General features: G+C 46.9%; 1 protein-coding gene across 1 annotated transcript in view; it reads left to right on the top strand.

Moving 5' to 3' along the window:
* Positions 1-18,603, top strand: part of LOC142289823 (multidrug and toxin extrusion protein 1-like) — a 131,304-nt gene that overhangs the window by 61,870 nt on the left and 50,831 nt on the right. The window contains exons 9-12 of the mRNA XM_075333753.1: positions 1,959-2,072; positions 2,160-2,227; positions 11,315-11,423; positions 14,053-14,128. Of these exons, the coding sequence (XP_075189868.1) occupies positions 1,959-2,072; positions 2,160-2,227; positions 11,315-11,423; positions 14,053-14,128 (367 nt within the window). The remainder of the gene's footprint in view (positions 1-1,958; positions 2,073-2,159; positions 2,228-11,314; positions 11,424-14,052; positions 14,129-18,603) is intronic.

The raw sequence follows: 18,603 nt of genomic DNA, 5'->3' as shown, positions 1-18,603 counted from the left end.
GCAAACTCTGTCCCCGTCACCGGGACAGGGTTCACCGGCGACTCTGCCTGGGCCACTACCACCATAGACTCCGGCTGACGAAGTGGCACAGGGACCGAACATTGCACACAATGGGGGTCATTGTAACCTGCCGGTAGATCAGCCCCACAAGCGGCACAAGCAGCGCTTACAGCCTGTGTCTTGGCACCCTTGCGTTTTGCGGATGACATGTTGTCGTCTCCTCAGAGCAAGATAGGGTATACAGCCAAGAAGCGACCTTACAGTGCAATATATATATATATATGGTATAGAGAAAAAAGGTACACCAAAATAACACTGTGGCACTAGTGGGGCCAGCACTAAAGTGCTGCTTACCGCCCGCTTAACGCGGGTGTGTGGTCGCCAGAAATCCCTTGTCTGGGTCTCCCAGAGCCTGTGTCCGTTCTCCAGCCAGACTGCATGTAGGAATGGCTGCCGGCGTCCTATGGAGAGGGGCGGGCCCTGGGCGTGTGCAGACAAAGAGCGGGAAACCTGCGTCCCACTGTGCTCAGTGAGAGGGCTGGAGCATGTAAATAAGACTCCAGCCCTCGGCGCTGATTAATCGTACAGCGTCTCTCCCTTGCCCTGATTGACAGGGTGGGGGCGGGAACGAAGCGGAGCTAGGCCGCAGAAGCCGGGGACTAAATTTATAAGCGACGCCGTCGTAAAAGCACGGTCGGCGCTAAGTCCCCGGCGCACTACAAGTCGCAGCCGCGCCGCCGCTCCAGGGGCGGCCGGCGCGGCAGTCCCCAATACATAAAGTCACTCAGAAAAACTGCAGTGACTGTAACCCCAGCGCGCAGCGCTACTGTCCCCGGCGCACTAGCACACCCAGCAAGTCTGGAATGTGCGCGGCCTGTTTGGGACACAGAGTACCTGAATGTCGCAGGGCCTTGTCCCTGAACGGTACCCAGCTCCGTATCCAGCAGGTTCCATGGGTCTGTGGATGGAGCCCGGCCTCAGGGCTTGGGGGCCGGTAAGATCCCACTTCCTCAGAGCCCCTCAGGGGGATGGGGAAGGAAAACAGCATGTGGGCTCCAGCCTCCGTACCCGCAATGGGTACCTCAACCTTAACAAACACCGCCGACATAAAGTGGGGTGAGAAGGGAGCATGCTGGGGGCCCTAGTATGGGCCCTCTTTTCTTCCATCCGACATAGTCAGCAGCTGCTGCTGACTAAACAGTGGAGCTATGCGTGGATGTCTGACCTCCTTCGCACAAAGCAGAAAACTGATCAGCCCGTGATCCCACGGGGGGTGTATAGCCAGAAGGGGAGGGGCCTTACACTTTTTAGTGTAATGCTTTGTGTGGCCTCCGGAGGCAGTACTATACACCCAATCGTCTGGGTCTCCCAATGGAGCGCCGAAGAAATAATGTAGAATTTCCTTCACATAGTTTTTCTTTAATTGGGATCACCTGGCAAACTAATTATTACAAGTGTTTGAGATTGATTCCAGTGTTCTGAAGAGCCCTGGAAACACAATACTATTCCTAAGTTTATTTGAAAAACAAAAAATTAAATCTTTCTGATACTTAATTCCAACTTGCATAATAATTTGGAACATGTGTATATCCTTCAGTTATTGACCTGGGTCAATCTCCTCAAACTGGCTTAAATACTCTAGCAGCTCTTCTGCAAAATATAAATGTTAGCACTACATAGAAAGCAATTTGCGTTTCAGAGATTACTAAGTGAACTGACTCTGTTTTATAATATGTACATATATACCAAGGACAACATCTGCAAGGAGTTTGTATGTTCTCCCTGTGTTTGCGTGGGTTTCCTCCCATACTCCAAAGACATACAGCTAGGGACTCTAGATTATGAGCCCCAATGGGGACAGTGTGTCCAATGTATGTAAAGCACTGTGGAATTAATAGCGCTATATAAATGAATAATAATAATTTATATTTTTTCAATATTTTCCATTTTATCTGTAGGATGGTCAATGGAATGCCTGAACGACTGGGGACCTTTCTTAGCACTGGGGATGCCTGGAATACTGATACAGTCCCTTAAAGTTTGGACTTTTGAAATAGCGATGATACTATCAGGTTTACTGCAGTAAATCTTACATGTTTCTGGTTTACAATCACCGTTGTAATTCGGAAATTTATTTTTACCTTTTTGATATTTTTTAGGTCTTATTAACCTAGTAGAACTTGGGGGACAATCAGTTTTATTTCAGTTGATAACCATTTTACAGAAGGTAAAACAAGTAGATTTAAGTAATAATACAGTTTGTGTAGCTACTACTATAATCTATAATCCAGTTAGGTCTTATAATATTTGTACAGTCACCGAATCTTCACGATTTGGCCTCTGTATGCCACAATTTCTGATTTAAAATGAAGCAATTGAGATGGAATTAAAGTGCAGACGTTTAGGGTTTAATTAAAGGGGTTGAACAAAAATATCCTGTGGAACATTTAAAATGGCAACCATTTTTCTACAAAGCCTCCTCATTTGAGAGGCTTGAAAGTAATTGGACAAATTAACTTTACCATACATAAAATATTCATTTTTATAACTGTAGCGAATCCTATGCAGACAAAGACTGCCTAAAAACGTGGCTGGTCTGTGCCGTTTAGGGTCTTTTTTTTCGCAAGAGGCTTATATGTGAAACCTAAAAAAAATCATGGGGAACACTGCAGTTACTTTTCTAAGTGCAAAATCAAAGCTTTTCTGTACTAGAAAAAAACACTTAAAAATGCTGCTTAATATCTGGATGAAAAACGCATCAAACAATGGGGAAAAGGTATAAAAATAATCCACTAAAGAAGCAATAATCAGAGAAGATTGGTATTGTGTAGTTTAGTGTGGACACCTGCAGAAAACAAAAATAAAAGGTTTTATGTAATATGTGAATACGGCTTTACAGATACTAAAAAGTCAATGTCATATAGCAAATCTTATGTGGGCGTCACACGGTACGATCTATCGTGCGATCACACGAGCGATTATACCCGCCCCCGTCATTTGTGCGTCACGGGCAAATCGCTGCCCGTGTCGCACACAGTCGTTAAACCACCGTCACACGTACTTACCTGCTGAGCGACCTCGCTGTGGGCGGCAAACATCCTCTTCCTGAAGGGGGAGGGACGTTCGGCGTCACAGCAACGTCACACAGCGGCCGGCCAATAGAGGCGGAGGGGCGGATATGAGCGGGACGTAAACATCCCGCCCACCTTCTTCCGCATAGCCGGCGGGTGCCGCGGGACGCAGGTAAGCTGTGTTCATCGTTCCCGGGGTGTCACACGGAGCGATGTGTGCTACCCCGGGTACGATGAACAACCAGCGCAAAGAAAAATAAACTTTTTTTAAAAAATGAGCGACGTGTGACAGATAAACGATTTGCACACGATTTGCAAATGTTTTGCTTCGCTCATAGGTGTCACACGGGACGACGTCGCAAACTATGCCGGATGTGCGTCACAAAAACCATGACCCCGACGATGCATCGCACAATAGATCGTCTCGTGTGACGCCCACATTACATAAAAATCTGAAAGTTCCAGCTGCTGTGACTGTGAATGAATAAACAAAAAATAAAGCAATAGGAGAGTGGAGAGTGTTCTTCACCTGGGTGAATGTTGTGAAGTGGTTTTTCTTCACCATGGAAAGGATTCTGGGATCATTGTCTTCTGTGGATGTCCAGACCTTTTTGAACTCTTAGGCGGGCTTTGCACGTGTCACGGCCGGGCGGTCGGGCAGACCCAGGAGGTGGATCCACTGGACCGAACTCTCTGAGATGGTGGTAGGGAGTCCGGCAGCTGAAGCACTGATGGGCAGTAGAACAGTCCGTGCAAGTGAAGGCAGCGGAGGAGTCCCAGGGACCACGGAGTCACAGAAGGTGGTCTTGGTGACGTAGCTCAGGTTCGGAGGCCGAGGTGATATCAGGCGGGGTCCGGAACCTCTGGAGCAAGATGACGGGTCACCGCAGGGATCCGGGATGGTACGGACTGTCAGATGGCAGACGGACAGCGTGCGGGGATCAGGACACGGCAGACTGGATGGCGAGGCAGGTACGGCTCTACAAAGACAGATAGGTGAGTACAGGCACATAAACACCAAGAGACCTGACTCCTAGCTCAGGGAACACGAAGATCAGGCCCCGCCCCCTTGGACAATGACCCCCTATATACCCTGTACCTGTGCAACCTCATTTCCTGTTAATGGACGCTGGCCCTTTAAGAAAGGGTCAGTGACCGCGCGCGCGCCCTAATGCGCATGCGCGCCGCCCGGGTGCCAGAAGCCAGGGAAGGAGGCTGCGAGGAGGACGCAGGGGAGCCGGCCAGGTCCAGGGAAGCTGTCGGGCGCCGGGATCGGGGGCCCGGAGCCCTGGGACGGACGGAATCCGGTGACTGGGAAGCGGAGATCGTGGCAGGTGAGCCGGGGAACGGGGGTGAGGACCCGGGGAGCGTGACAGTACCCCCCCCCCCCACGCCCCCCTCCCCGCAACCGGGACATGAAGGCACGGATAAGAGGAGTGCCCACGTTCTCCCTGGGCTCCCAGGACCTATCCTCAGGACCATACCCTTCCCAGTCCACCAGGAAGAACTGTCGACCTCGTACGGTCTTCATGGCCACGATATCCCTTACCGCATAGATGTCGTCATCGGCAATAGGTGGAGGGGCCGGACTGGCAGCAGCGGAGAAGGGACCAAGGACAACCGGCTTGAGCAGGGAGACGTGGAATGAGTTGGGTATCCTCATCGTGGCCGGGAGCTGTAGCTTGTAGGAGACCTCATTGATCTTGTTGAGGACTTTAAACGGCCCGATGTAGCGAGGACCCAGCTTGTAGGAGGGTATCTTCAGGCGGATGTACTGGGAGGCAAGCCAGACGAGATCTCCAGGAGAGAAACACGGAGGATCCAGACGTCTCTTGTCAGCGTGTTTCTTCATCCGCTGGGAAGCGCGCCCAAGGGACGCCTTGACAGAGTCCCAAATGGTAGCAAAGTCACGAACTGCAGTATCAGCAGCCGGGACATCCGAGGAAGGGGATATAGGCAATGGGACGGCGGGCTGGAGTCCGTAAACAACATGGAAGGGAGATTCGGAGGATGACTCACTGACGTGGTGGTTATGGGAGAATTCAGCCCAAGGCAGAAGCGAGGACCAGTCGTCGTGATGGGCGTTGACATAGTGACGTAGGTATGAGGTCACGATTTGATTGACCCTCTCCACTTGGCCGTTAGACTGAGGATGGTAAGAAGAAGAAAAGTCCAGAGTCACTCCCAGATGTTTGCATAGAGCCCTCCAGAAGCGGGAGGTGAACTGAGTTCCTCTGTCGGACACTATGTGGGATGGAAAGCCATGCAAGCGGAAGATGTGATGTATATAGGCTTCCGCGAGTTCCTGAGCAGAGGGCAGTCCGGCCATAGGAACGAAGTGGGCCATTTTGGAGAATCGATCAACCACGACCCATATGACTGTGTGCCCGGAGGATAATGGCAAGTCCGTAATAAAGTCCATTGCTATGTGTTGCCACGGGACTGAGGGTATCGGTAAAGGCAGAAGACGGCCATGGGGCAAGTGTTTGGGCGTCTTGTTCCTGGCACAGGAGGGGCAGGCAGAGACAAAAGCAGCGACGTCCGTGCGAAGGGATGGCCACCAGTAATGGCGTACAATCGCACCCCATGTTCTCTTCTGACCAGCATGCCCGGCTGTTTTTGAGGCATGACCCCAGTGTAACACTTTTTGCCTGTCGGTATCAGAGACATAGGTCTTCCCGGGCGGTATCTGGGCTAGGGTAACAGGGGCCACCGGAATGATGTTGCTAGGACAGATGATGGGTTGGGTAGTCTCTTCCTCCTGCTCCATGGGCATGAAAGACCTGGACAAGGCATCAGCGCGTACATTCTTGTCCGCGGGTCGGAAGTGAAGCTGAAAGTCGAACCTGGCAAAGAATAAGGACCACCTGGCTTGCCGTGGGTTCAGTCGCTGAGCGGACCGCAGGTATTCTAGGTTCTTGTGGTCCGTGTAGATGATCACGGGATACACTGCACCTTCCAGGAGGTAGCGCCATTCCTCCAGTGCCAGTTTGACTGCCAAGAGCTCTCGGTCCCCGATGGTATAGTTGCGTTCAGGCGCTGAGAAGCCCTTGGAGAAGAATCCGCAAGTCACCATCTTCCCGGAGGAGGACTTCTGCATGAGCACTGCTCCGGCTCCTGAGGAGGAGGCATCCACCTCCAAGGTGAACTGGCGGTTTAGCTCCGGACGGTGAAGTACAGGCGAGGAAGCAAAAGCCCGCTTCAAAGAGCCAAACGCGGCGTCGGCCGCAGGCGACCAGTCCTTTGGATTTGCCTCTTTCTTAGTCAAAGCGGAAAGTGGAGCAGTCAGAGCAGAGAAGTGAGGGACGAATTGGCGGTAGTAGTTGGCGAATCCCAGGAAGCGTTGGATTGCCTTCAGTCCAGAAGGGGGAGGCCAGTTGAGAATGGCGGAGACCTTCTTGGGATCCATCTGCAGTCCAGTCTCAGAGATGATGTACCCCAGAAAGGGGAGAGAAGACTGCTCAAAGACACACTTCTCATACTTTGCGTACAGACGGTTCTCTCTTAGTCGTCGTAGAACCAGCTGTACGTGCTCTCTGTGGGTTGGGAGGTCCGGAGAGAAGACAAGGATGTCATCTAGATATACTACCACACAGGTGTAGAGGAGGTCTCGGAACACGTCGTTCACCAGTTCTTGGAAGACGGCAGGAGCGTTACACAGGCCGAAGGGCATCACGCAGTACTCATAATGTCCATCGCGCGTATTAAACGCGGTCTTCCATTCGTCACCAGAGCGGATGCGCACCAGATTGTAAGCACCCCGAAGATCCAGCTTGGTGAACAGACGGGCTCCTCTAAGCCGGTCAAACAATTCGGGGATGAGCGGCAGAGGGTACTTGTTCTTAACAGTGATCTGATTCAGACCCCGGTAGTCGATGCAGGGACGTAAATCGCCCTCTTTTTTCTTGACAAAGAAGAAACCTGCTCCAGCAGGAGAGGAGGATCTCCGAATGAATCCCCTAGCCAGGCTCTCTGAGATGTAAGTAGACATAGCCCTTGTTTCGGCTGGAGACAAAGGATATATCCGTCCTCGTGGTGGCGTTGTTCCAGGGAGCAGGTCGATGGCACAATCGTAGGGGCGATGTGGCGGCAGTACCTCGGATTCTTTTTTATCAAAGACATCAGCAAAGGACCAATAAGCCGAGGGCAGCCCCGGTAGGTTCTCAGGAACCGGAGGTCGTCGGATGGGTTGTGTGGATTTTAGGCATCTCTCATGACACGAAGCACCCCAGCGGGTGATTTCGCCAGTGCCCCAGCTGACTGATGGTTCGTGAGTCCGTAACCATGGAAGGCCCAGCAGGATCTGATGGGACATGTGCGGAAGGACGTAGAAGACGATGTTCTCGGTGTGAAGAGCACCGATGCGCAGTTCAACCGGCCTGGTGGTCCAGGAGATGGTGTCAGAAAGGGGTCTCCCATCCACAGAGGCAATCACCAGGGGCTTGTTGAGTGGGATAACAGGCACCTGGTATTTATCCACGGTGGCTTGCTGGATGAAATTGCCTGCTGCCCCGGAATCAAGATAGGCCTCAGCCGTGAACCGCGTCTCTCCAGTTGACACTTGCACAGTCCACATAACCGGGTCTGAGAGAGTCCCAGCACCTAGGGTGGCCTCTCCTACCAACCCTAGGCTTTGGAGTTTCCCGGCCTCTCTGGACAGGAGCGTAGCAGGTGGGTGTCCTCACCACAGTAAAAGCAGAGGCCCTGGGCGAGCCGCTCTGCTCGACGTCGTTCAGACTGCCGCACTCGGTCGATCTGCATGGGCTCGTGGACGGGAATCCCAGCTGTTGATGACTGAGGAACGGAGGACTTCTGCGGAGGAGGAGAATGCCGTACCGGGCGTCTCTCCCGAGATAGCTCTTTGGAGCGCTCCTGAAACCGTATGTCCACACGAGTTGCTAGGGCGATCAGTGCATCTAGGGTGGAGGGCACGTCCCGACCCGCCAACTCATCCTTGATGCGACTCGAGAGTCCTTCCCAGAAGGCGGCTGTTAGGGCCTCATTATTCCACCCGAGTTCTGAAGCCAAAGTGCGGAAACGGATGGCGTATTGACCCACCGTCAGTGTCCCTTGACGTAGGCGGAGGAGTGATGAAGCAGAGGCAGAGGCGCGTCCTGGCTCGTCAAAGGTACTGCGGAAGGCCTGTAGGAACTGTTGAAGATCCTTGGTCATGGGGTCCTCCTTCTCCCACAAGGGGTTCATCCACGCCAGCGCCTCGCCCTCTAGGTGGGACATTATAAAGGCGACCTTGGCTTGGTCGGAGGCGAACAGATGTGGCAGCTGCGTGAAGTGAAGGGAACATTGGTTTATGAAGCCCCTGCAGGTCTTGGGATCTCCAGCATACCGAGGAGGTGACGCCAAACGGAGTCGGGAAGCATCTGAAGAGGCTGCCACTGGTACGGGAGCCATGGCTTGCCTGGCGGGGGACCTGGGTGCCGCAGGCGTCATTGATGCTTGTAATGTGTACAGGCGGGTGTCCACGGAGGTCATGAATTGCAGCATGCGGGTCTGGACTTCACGCTGGCGTTGGAGTTCCTCTTGCAGGGCCATTAGTGCAGCAGCGGGATCCATGGCCTGATCTTACTGTCACGGCCGGGCGGTCGGGCAGACCCAGGAGGTGGATCCACTGGACCGAACTCTCTGAGATGGTGGTAGGGAGTCCGGCAGCTGAAGCACTGATGGGCAGTAGAACAGTCCGTGCAAGTGAAGGCAGCGGAGGAGTCCCAGGGACCACGGAGTCACAGAAGGTGGTCTTGGTGACGTAGCTCAGGTTCGGAGGCCGAGGTGATATCAGGCGGGGTCCGGAACCTCTGGAGCAAGATGACGGGTCACCGCAGGGATCCGGGATGGTACGGACTGTCAGATGGCAGACGGACAGCGTGCGGGGATCAGGACACGGCAGACTGGATGGCGAGGCAGGTACGGCTCTACAAAGACAGATAGGTGAGTACAGGCACATAAACACCAAGAGACCTGACTCCTAGCTCAGGGAACACGAAGATCAGGCCCCGCCCCCTTGGACAATGACCCCCTATATACCCTGTACCTGTGCAACCTCATTTCCTGTTAATGGACGCTGGCCCTTTAAGAAAGGGTCAGTGACCGCGCGCGCGCGCCCTAATGCGCATGCGCGCCGCCCGGGTGCCAGAAGCCAGGGAAGGAGGCTGCGAGGAGGACGCAGGGGAGCCGGCCAGGTCCAGGGAAGCTGTCGGGCGCCGGGATCGGGGGCCCGGAGCCCTGGGACGGACGGAATCCGGTGACTGGGAAGCGGAGATCGTGGCAGGTGAGCCGGGGAACGGGGGTGAGGACCCGGGGAGCGTGACAGCACGTTGCGACATCGCAAGCCGATGCTGCGATGTCACACGCGATAGTCCCCGCCCCCGTCGCAGGTACGATATCTTGTGATAGCTGGCGTAGCGAACATTATCGCTACGCCAGCTTCATATGCACTCACCTGCCCTGCGACCGTCGCTCTTCCTAAGGGGGCGGGTCGTGCTGCGTCATAGCGACGTCACACGGCAGGCAGACAATAGCGGCGGAGGGGCGGAGATGAGCAGGATGTAAACATCCCGCCCACCTCCTTCCTTCCGCATAGCCGGCGGCAGCAGGTAAGGTGATGTTCCTCGCTCCTGCAGCTTCATACACAGCGATGTGTGCTGCCGCAGGAACGAGGAACTACATCGTACCTGTCGCTGCAGCATAATTATGAAAAAGTCGGAGCCTGCAACGATGATATGATAACGACGCTTTTGCACTCGTTAATCGTATCATCTAGCATTTACACACTACGATCTCGAAAGTGACGCCGGAAGTGCGTCACTTTCGATTTGACCCCACCGACATCGCATGTGCGATGTTGCAACGTGCAAAGCCGCCCTTAGGCTATGTATGTGCGCACTTAGCGTTTTTACCTGCGTTTCCGCAGCGGTTTCAACTGCAGCATTTTAATGCCAAAAGGCATGCGTTTTGATTTTCAAGCAAAGTCTATGGGAAATAGGGATTTTGTCCACACTTTGCTGTTAAAAACGTAGCATTTTAGTTGCAGAAATTTTGGCAAAAACTCAGCGTTTAAGGCTATGTGTCCACGTTGCTTTTTACCTGCTTTTTACCTGCTTTTTAGCTGCTTTTTCAACTGCAGCGTTTAATGCCGAAATGGATGTGTTCTGCTTTTCAAGCAAAGTCTATGGGAATTTGGGTTTCTTGTGCCCACTATGCAGTTCAAACTGCTGCCTTTTTGTTGCATAACTTTGGACAAAAACTCAGCTTTGCAGTGCAAAACCCAAATGGCAAAAACAATTGACATGTCAATTGTTTTTGCCATTTGCGTTTTGAACTGCAAAGCAGAGTTTTTGCCCAAATTTCTGCCAGAAAAAGGCAGCAGTTTGAACTGCATAGTGGGCACAAGAAACCCAAATTCCCATAGACTTTGCTTGAAAAGCAGAACACATCCATTTCGGCATTAAACGCTGCAGTTGAAAAAGCAACAAAAAAGCAGGTAAAAAGCAACGTGGACACATAGCCTAAAGAAGCAGCATGTCAATTGTTTTTGCCATTTTCGCAGAGTTTTGCTAACATTGGAGTCAATGAGAAGTTGAAAAACACATTCTACTTCAAAATCCCAGCATTTAACATGCTTTTTTGATGCAGAAAGCATGCTTTTTGGACCAATCAAATTCATGCGTTTTTGACAAAATATTAATGGCAAGATATGTCCCTATACACACACACAAAGTCCGACAATTAAATGTATGAAAATCAATAAATAAATGTAATTTTATACATAAATATTAGCACACAGTTATCATTTTAATAAAATAATTCATTTTCTGTACGATTTTAATCATTATATTTTTTATCTTTTTTTCCATTTTTTTCAAAGTGTTTGACTGTTTAAACTTTATTTAGTAGTGTATTTATAGTCAAAACGCATCTGACTTTAAGCACTGAAAAAGCAGGTAAATCGCGGTAAAAACGCTAGCATATTTGTAGCGTTTTTGTGGTCAAGACCAAATTTGACAAAGACAATTTCTGCCAGAGAATGCAGTTAGAACTGCAACTACCTCGACGCAAAGTGCGCACATAGCCTTAAGCTCTCCAATGCGCTTGCAGAATGTACCAAACTGTTGATTTGGCCACTCCTAACATTTTTACTATCTCTTTGATGGATTTCTTTTTTTATAAATGATTTCTTATATAAATGTTATTTTATTTTATGATAATGCACTATGTTTTACACTTTGCAGATCCCATTTGCACTTGGATTGTCTACCAGCATTAGGGTTGGCTTCCATTTAGGAGCTGGAGAGACTAATGAGGCCAAAAAATCTGCTAAACTGAGCACCTTTATATCAGGTAAATACAGTGCCTTGCAAAAGTATTCGGCCCCCTTGAATTTTTCAACCTTTTCCCATATTTCAGGCTTCAAACATAAAGATAAAAATTTTAATGTTATGGTGAAGAATCAACAACAGATGGGACACAATCGTGAAGTTGAACGAAATTTATTGCTTATTTTACGTTTTTGCAAAAAATAATAAACTGAAAATTGGGGCCTGCAATATTATTCGTCCCCTTTACTTTCAGTGCAGCAAACTCACTCCAGAAGTTCATTGAGGATCTCTGAATGATCCAATGTTGTCCTAAATGACTGATGATAATAAATATAAGCCAGATGTGTGTAATCTAGTCTCCATATAAATGCACCTGCTCTGTGATAGTCTCAGTGTTCTGTTTAAAGCACAGAGAGCATCATGAAGACCAAGAAACACAACAGGCAGGTCCATGATACTGTTGTGGAGAAGTTTAAAGCCAGATTTGGTTACAAAAAGATTTCCAAAACTTTAAACATCCCAAAAAGCACTGTGCAAGCAATCATATTGAAATGGAAAGAGTATCATACCACTGCAAATCTACCAAGACCCAGCCGTCCCTCAAAAATTTCATCTCAAACAGGGAGAAGACTGATTAGAGATGCAGCCAAGAGGCCCATGATCACTCTGGATGAACTGCAGAGATCTACAGCTGAGGTGGGAGAGTCTGTCCAAAGGACAACAATCAGTTGTACACTACACAAATCTGGCCTTTATGGAAGAGTGGCAAGAAGAAAGCCATTTCTCAAAGATATCCATAAAAAGTGTTATTTAAAGTTTGCCACAACCCACCTTGGAGACACACCAAACATGTGGAAAAAGGTGCTATGGTCAGATGAAACCAAAATTGAACTTTTTGGGCACAATGCCAAACGATATGTTTGGTGTAAAAGTAACACAGCTCATCACCCTGAACACACCATCCCCACTGTCAAACATGGTGGTGGCAGCATCATGATTTGAACCTGCTTTTCTTCAGCAGGGACAGGATATATGGTTAAAATTGATGGGAAGATGGATGGAGCCAAATACAGGACAATTCTTGAAGAAAACCTGTTGGAGTCTGCAAAAGACCTGAGACTGGGATGGAGATTTGTCTTCCAGCAAGACAATGATCCCAAACATAAAGCAAAATCTACAATGGAATGGTTCACAAATAAACGTATCCAAGTTTTAAAATGGCCAAGTCAAAGTCCAGACCTGAATCCAATCCAGAATCTGTGGAAAGAGCTGAAAACTGCTGTTCACAAACGCTCTCCATCCAACCTCAATCAGATCGAGCTATTTGCAAAGGAAGAATAGGCAAGAATTTAAGTCTCTCGATGTGCAAAACTGATAGAGACATACCCCAAGCAACTTGCAGCTGTAATCGCAGCAAGAGGTGGCGCTACAAAGTTTTAACTTAAAGGGGCCCAATAATATTGCACGCCCCCATTTTCAGTTATTTTTTTATAAAAGTTTAAAATAAGCAATAAATTTAGTTCAACTTCACAATTGGGTCCCACTTGTTGTTGATTCTTCACCATAAAATTTAATTTTTTTATCCTTATGTTTGAAGCCTGAAATGTGGGAAAAGGTTGAAAAATTCAAAGGGGCCGAATTCTTTCGCAAGGCACTGTATAAAATACTAATGCAAAGATTATTCAAAAATATAGACTGTGTGGTATGGTATAGTAACTAATATTACCAAGGGAAACAATAGATATAATGTCTGCTGTCTGCGGCGTTGACAACCCTGTAGACAGCATGGCAGCCAATAAGTGAGCTCAGACACTCTGAAGGTGGTGATCTGACTATGCTGGCAGAGCAGTTGAGCTCACTGAGTGGCAGCCGAGCTGTCAAGGTGACGGCAGTGCTGCATGCAATGCCAAACATTGGGAGCAGTGACAGACACTCACTGGTCGACCTGGGGAACATGAGTATAGTGCGATTTGTCTTTTTTATAACAACCTGCAGCCAGGTGAGAAAGTGAATTGAAAGAACATCCCCTTTCAGGCCTTACTCACATGTCAGTATTTTGTGAGTATTTTGCATTGCAGTAGTGGATACAATATGGATATACTACTATAAGAATTAATCTTTTTTTTTTTCTCATGCTCACTTTTTACAGGAGCTTACCACTCCTCTGCCTCTGATTGACAGTATGGACGAACCGCTTGGTTGCGACACTAGCACAAACTGTGCACCCTACGATGCCGCAAGCAGCCTCTGTAGCATCAGAGGAACACAAGGCACTGAAGCTGGTGGGACCCAGTGGTCTGACTAGCTTCAGACTGGTGTTTGCACACTGTATAGTAACCACTGTGCTCCTTGCCTAGGAGAACGGCCACCTCTGATGATGGCCGGTAACCTTAGCCAGCCAATAAATTCTTAACCAATAAAGTTAAAAAATATCTGTTCTCGAGAAATCATTGGATTTTTAATAACGTATAAATTACAATGTTGATTGCTTAGCACTCAATTTTACCCAATTAGGAAGTTGAGTCAAATCCGTTCATATACAATATACTGCAAAATATAGTAGGCTGCATATAATGTAACACTATATTATAATCTGAAGCTGGCGGTGATGATGTAATAACTTTATAGTATATATGACGTGTCTCTTTCAGTTATTGTTGCGGTATTAAGTTCCATACTAATGATTGCTCTGAGGGGTCAGCTTGGAGAAATATTTACCAATGAAAAGTAAGTAACACTTTTCTTTATCATTTTGTTCATTTTGTTGAATATTGTGTAATGAAAGCGAGGAAAACGTCATATTAATACTATGCGCTACGAAGAAATAAAAACTGTATTTTACATTATAGTCTATAATAATATACGTTTTCTGTATCATTAAAAATATACAAGAGTGGCCAATTCTTACCAGATGATGTGAAAATAGATCATTAATTCTTCTATCTACAGCAGTCTCCATGGCCGTCAATTACAAAGTATAAGCTGACGCAGTAATTGCTTACTCTCTTCATACAAATATTGAAAATACTATTTGCAAATTTGGATTTTCATTGCAAAAAAAATGGTGTTAAATGTGGTCTTATTTTCTGTGTTGAAGTTTTTTAAATATTTTTTTATAGAGATTCAAACTTTTTCCAATACAAATCTTCAATTCTACCACATGGATATAAGTTTGCATTATGAAATTTTGGGGTGTTTACAGTCACCACTAAGGGAAGTGTAAGAGGTGAATGTATTATTTCCATACATTTATCTCAATAGTAAAGTATTGTACTGTAATATTCCTACAAGACACTGCTGTAACACTACACTGTGTGCAGAATTATTAGGCAAGTTGTATTTTAGAGGATTTTTTTTATTATTGATCAACAACTATGTTCTCAATCAACCCAAAAGACTCATAGATATCAAAGCTTTATATTTTTGGAAGTTGGAGTGGTTTTTTTAGATTTGGCTATCTTAAGAGGATACCTGTTTGTGCAGGTAACTATTACTGTGCAGAATTATTAGGCAACTTAATAAAAAACAAATATATTCCCATCTCACTTGTTTATTTTCACCAGGTAAACCAATAAAACTGCACAAAACTTAGAAATAAACATTTCTGACATGCAAAAACAAAACCCCAAAAAATTAGTGGCCGATATAGCCACCTTTCTTTATGATGACACTCAACAGCCTACCATCCATAGATTCTGTCAGTTGCTTGATCTGTTTACAATCAACATTGCATGCAGCAGCCACCACAGCCTCCCACACACTGTTTTCCCTCCCTGTAGATCTCACATTTTATGAGGGACCACAGGTTCTCTATGGGGTTCAGACCAGATGAACAAGGGGGCCATGTCATTATTTTTTCATCTTTTAGACCTTTACTAGCCAGCCACGCTGCCAGCCAGTGATGGCAAAGAGCTGCATCTGGGATTAAAAGCTACAGCCAGCAGCCAGGCAGGAAAGTGTGCTTAACCCTTACAGCACTACTAGTAAGAAAATGTAATTCAAGTATCATCAGTGGATCTGCAAGCAACAAGGTGCTGTGACCTTCTGATTCCAGACTCGCTGAGGTCTCCCCTGGGCAGGACACACTCATGACACCATCCCAGCTATGTGCAGGTCTACAATTTTGTCCCTGGTGTCTTTAGACAGCTTTTTGGTCTTGGCCATGGTGCAGAGGTTGAAGTGTGATTCAGTAAGTAGACAGGTCTCTTTTATACAGGTAACAAGTTCATACATGTGCAATTAATACAGGTAATGAGTGCAGAGTAGGAGGGCTTTTGTGAGAGACAGAATTCTTGCTCCTTGGTAGGTGATGAAATACTTTTTATGCAATAAAATGCAAATTAATTAAAAATCATATAATGTGATTTTCTGGAATTATTTTTTATTTTATCTGTCACAGGTGAAGTGTACTTACGATAAAAATTACAGACCTCTCCATTCTTTGTAGGAGGGAAAACTTGCAAAATTAGCATATCAAATAAGTATTTTCACCACTGTAGTTATTTTGTATTTCAATTTGTAACCCTACAATGCTATAAAAGCGACTTTTTAGAAGTTAGAATTCTACTGTGAATTTGCTGAGAAAAGAAGTCTACTAAAGTCAAAGTTTGTCACCCCAGTCTTAGTTTATACACAAAAAGATCTGTCTTAATTAGTATATAAATAAATGTAAAAATTATAACTTCATCAAGAAGAGCCTGCATCAACAATCCTGATATATTCTACTACATTTGTGCAGAGCACATGGCTGTGAAACAAAGAAGTAATATCACAGATTTTGTGCATTGAGAATACCTGGCTTATTTGCTTATTTTGGATTACAGCTTGGAGACCATGATAAGTTTGGGCTTCACGTGTGGAACATGTGTGCAACACCTACGACAGTGGACAAATGGTGAAAGAAAAAGTTTAAACTTTGGTGTAGCACTGGCAGGGAGAAAATCGAAAAACCACCATGCCGATTGTTATTTTTGTGTTGTAAAGATTAAAGGCTTTAAGGCTAAGACCCCACTTTGCGTTTCCACCTGCGTTTCTGGTGCTTTTTAGGTCCGTTTTGAGATGCACCTTTTTCATGCCAAAAGGCACACGTTTTGATTTTCCAGCAAAGTCTATGGAAAATGGGGATTTCTAGACCACACTTTGCATTTTAAAACGGTGCACTTAATTTGCATATTTTGTGGCAAAAACCATGCGTTCAAAGAAGCAGCATGTCAATTGTTTTTGCCATTTTGGGTGCGTTTTGCTAACATTGAAGTCAATGAGAAATGGCAAAAAACAAGAAACTTCAAATTTCCTGTGCTTTACCTGCTTTTTAGGTGCAGAAAACATACGTTTTTTTACTTCAAAAACGCATGCTTTTCTGACATTATGTCCCTTTACACACACACAGTCCAACAATGAAATTAAAGAAAATTTTGATTTTATTGCTATTTTTACATTAAATATTATAAAACCGCTATAATTTCATGAAATATAAATGTTTTCTTTATTTATTCCAAAATTGTTTTGCTTTTTTTTCTCTTTTTTCATGATGTTTGACTATTTAATCTTTATTTAACAGTGTCTTGATGTTTAAAACGCATCTGTCAAAACGCAGGTGAAAAAGCATGTAAAAAGCGCTAAAAACGCATCTAAAACGCGGTCAAATACGCATGCGTTTTTAGCGCTAAAGTTCTGAAAAAGGTAACTTTGTTCAAATCAATTAAGTTCAAATAGCAATGTACCCAGGTGATCCACATTATCAACCATAGTAAATAGCTGAACCCAGGCAGGAAGAAATGTGCAAAAACATAGACCTAAAACATGACTTTTAATAAAATGCAGCTAAAAAGTGAACCCAAGCTCACTATGGGTGAGTAAAAACATACAGACAGTAGCAGCAATCACAATCATGCTACACATAGGGCCAAACCATAGCCCAAGTCACCTCACCACTGGTAATATAATGCGGCAATACTGTCCTCAAACCTCATTGAGAATGCCACCCAAACTGGCTGCCAGGGTGTAGAATGACTGTGGAATGGCACACTTCTCCTTCCCACTCCTATAACAGGGGGAATCACAAACTGAAGAAAAGTGTGTCCAGAGTATAAATTAATCTATTAAATATACGGGTATCGTACTCTAATTAAATCCCAGATAGGGAACGATCTTACCCAATCTTGCAGAGATGATAAGGGCAACTTTAGAAAGACATCAGGGCTTCTGGGGGAGCTGTCCACCAACTCATCAAATCCCACAGATATGCCACGGAGGGTCACCTCCATATAATCAAGAAACACTCACTCCCAACGCGTTTCATGGGGAACAATCATCAGGGGAGTCCAGGTGAAGATTATTGGGTACAGCCCATGTATATCTTATGTGGCCGAATCCTCATGCCCAGAAATACTCGCACGTAAACGTGCGTCAGGACTAGAGATGAGCAAACTGGCCGTGGTTCGGCTCGAGTTCGGTTCGCCGAACGGAGGTCTCGTTCGAGTTCGGTTTGACGAACCAAACTCGAACCTATAGGATATAATGGGAGGCAATCACAAACACATAAAAATCCATGATAAATGTACACAAACAGTTAATAAACATTGCCATAACACTTACCGGTCCCCGCGATCCCTCCTGCACTCTGTCTCCTGCCGCTATTCCATCCGATGATCGCTGAATCCTCCCGGTGACCAGCACTGCCAGCAGAGATGCAGGACCTATCGTGACGTCAAAATAGCCATGTGACCAGTCACGTGGCTATTATCTCATTGGCTACAGACTGGTCACATGACTATGACGCATTATGTAGGACCTGCGAGTGCATCTCTCCGGTACACGGTGCACATTTGTGTATCGCCGTGTACCGGCGACATGCTCTAGCACACGGTCGACTCCCCGTTCCGTTAGGGACCGGCTGACACAGCTGGTCATTAACGGAGATCACCGTTGCCATAGCAACGCAGTTAGCGGTGACGTCACCGCTAACCGCGGCTCCGGGAGCACCGTTGCTATGGTAACGCGTCTGTCAGCGTTACCGCTGACAGCCAGCAGCACTGATCACTCACGGAGTGAAGGCTGCACGCTGCTTCCCGTGCAGCCTTCACGGAGTGAAGGCTGCACGGGGAGCAGCAGCGTCTTCCTCCATGCAGCAGTGATGGAGCAGAGCTGCATTTGTTGAACGAGGAAGACAGAAGACCATGGATCGTGGAGGGCTGACAGGG

This window comes from Anomaloglossus baeobatrachus, chromosome 2 (assembly GCF_048569485.1).
Source record: "Anomaloglossus baeobatrachus isolate aAnoBae1 chromosome 2, aAnoBae1.hap1, whole genome shotgun sequence".
Taxonomy (NCBI): domain Eukaryota; kingdom Metazoa; phylum Chordata; class Amphibia; order Anura; family Aromobatidae; genus Anomaloglossus; species Anomaloglossus baeobatrachus.
This window is presented reverse-complemented; position numbering and strand designations above follow the sequence as displayed.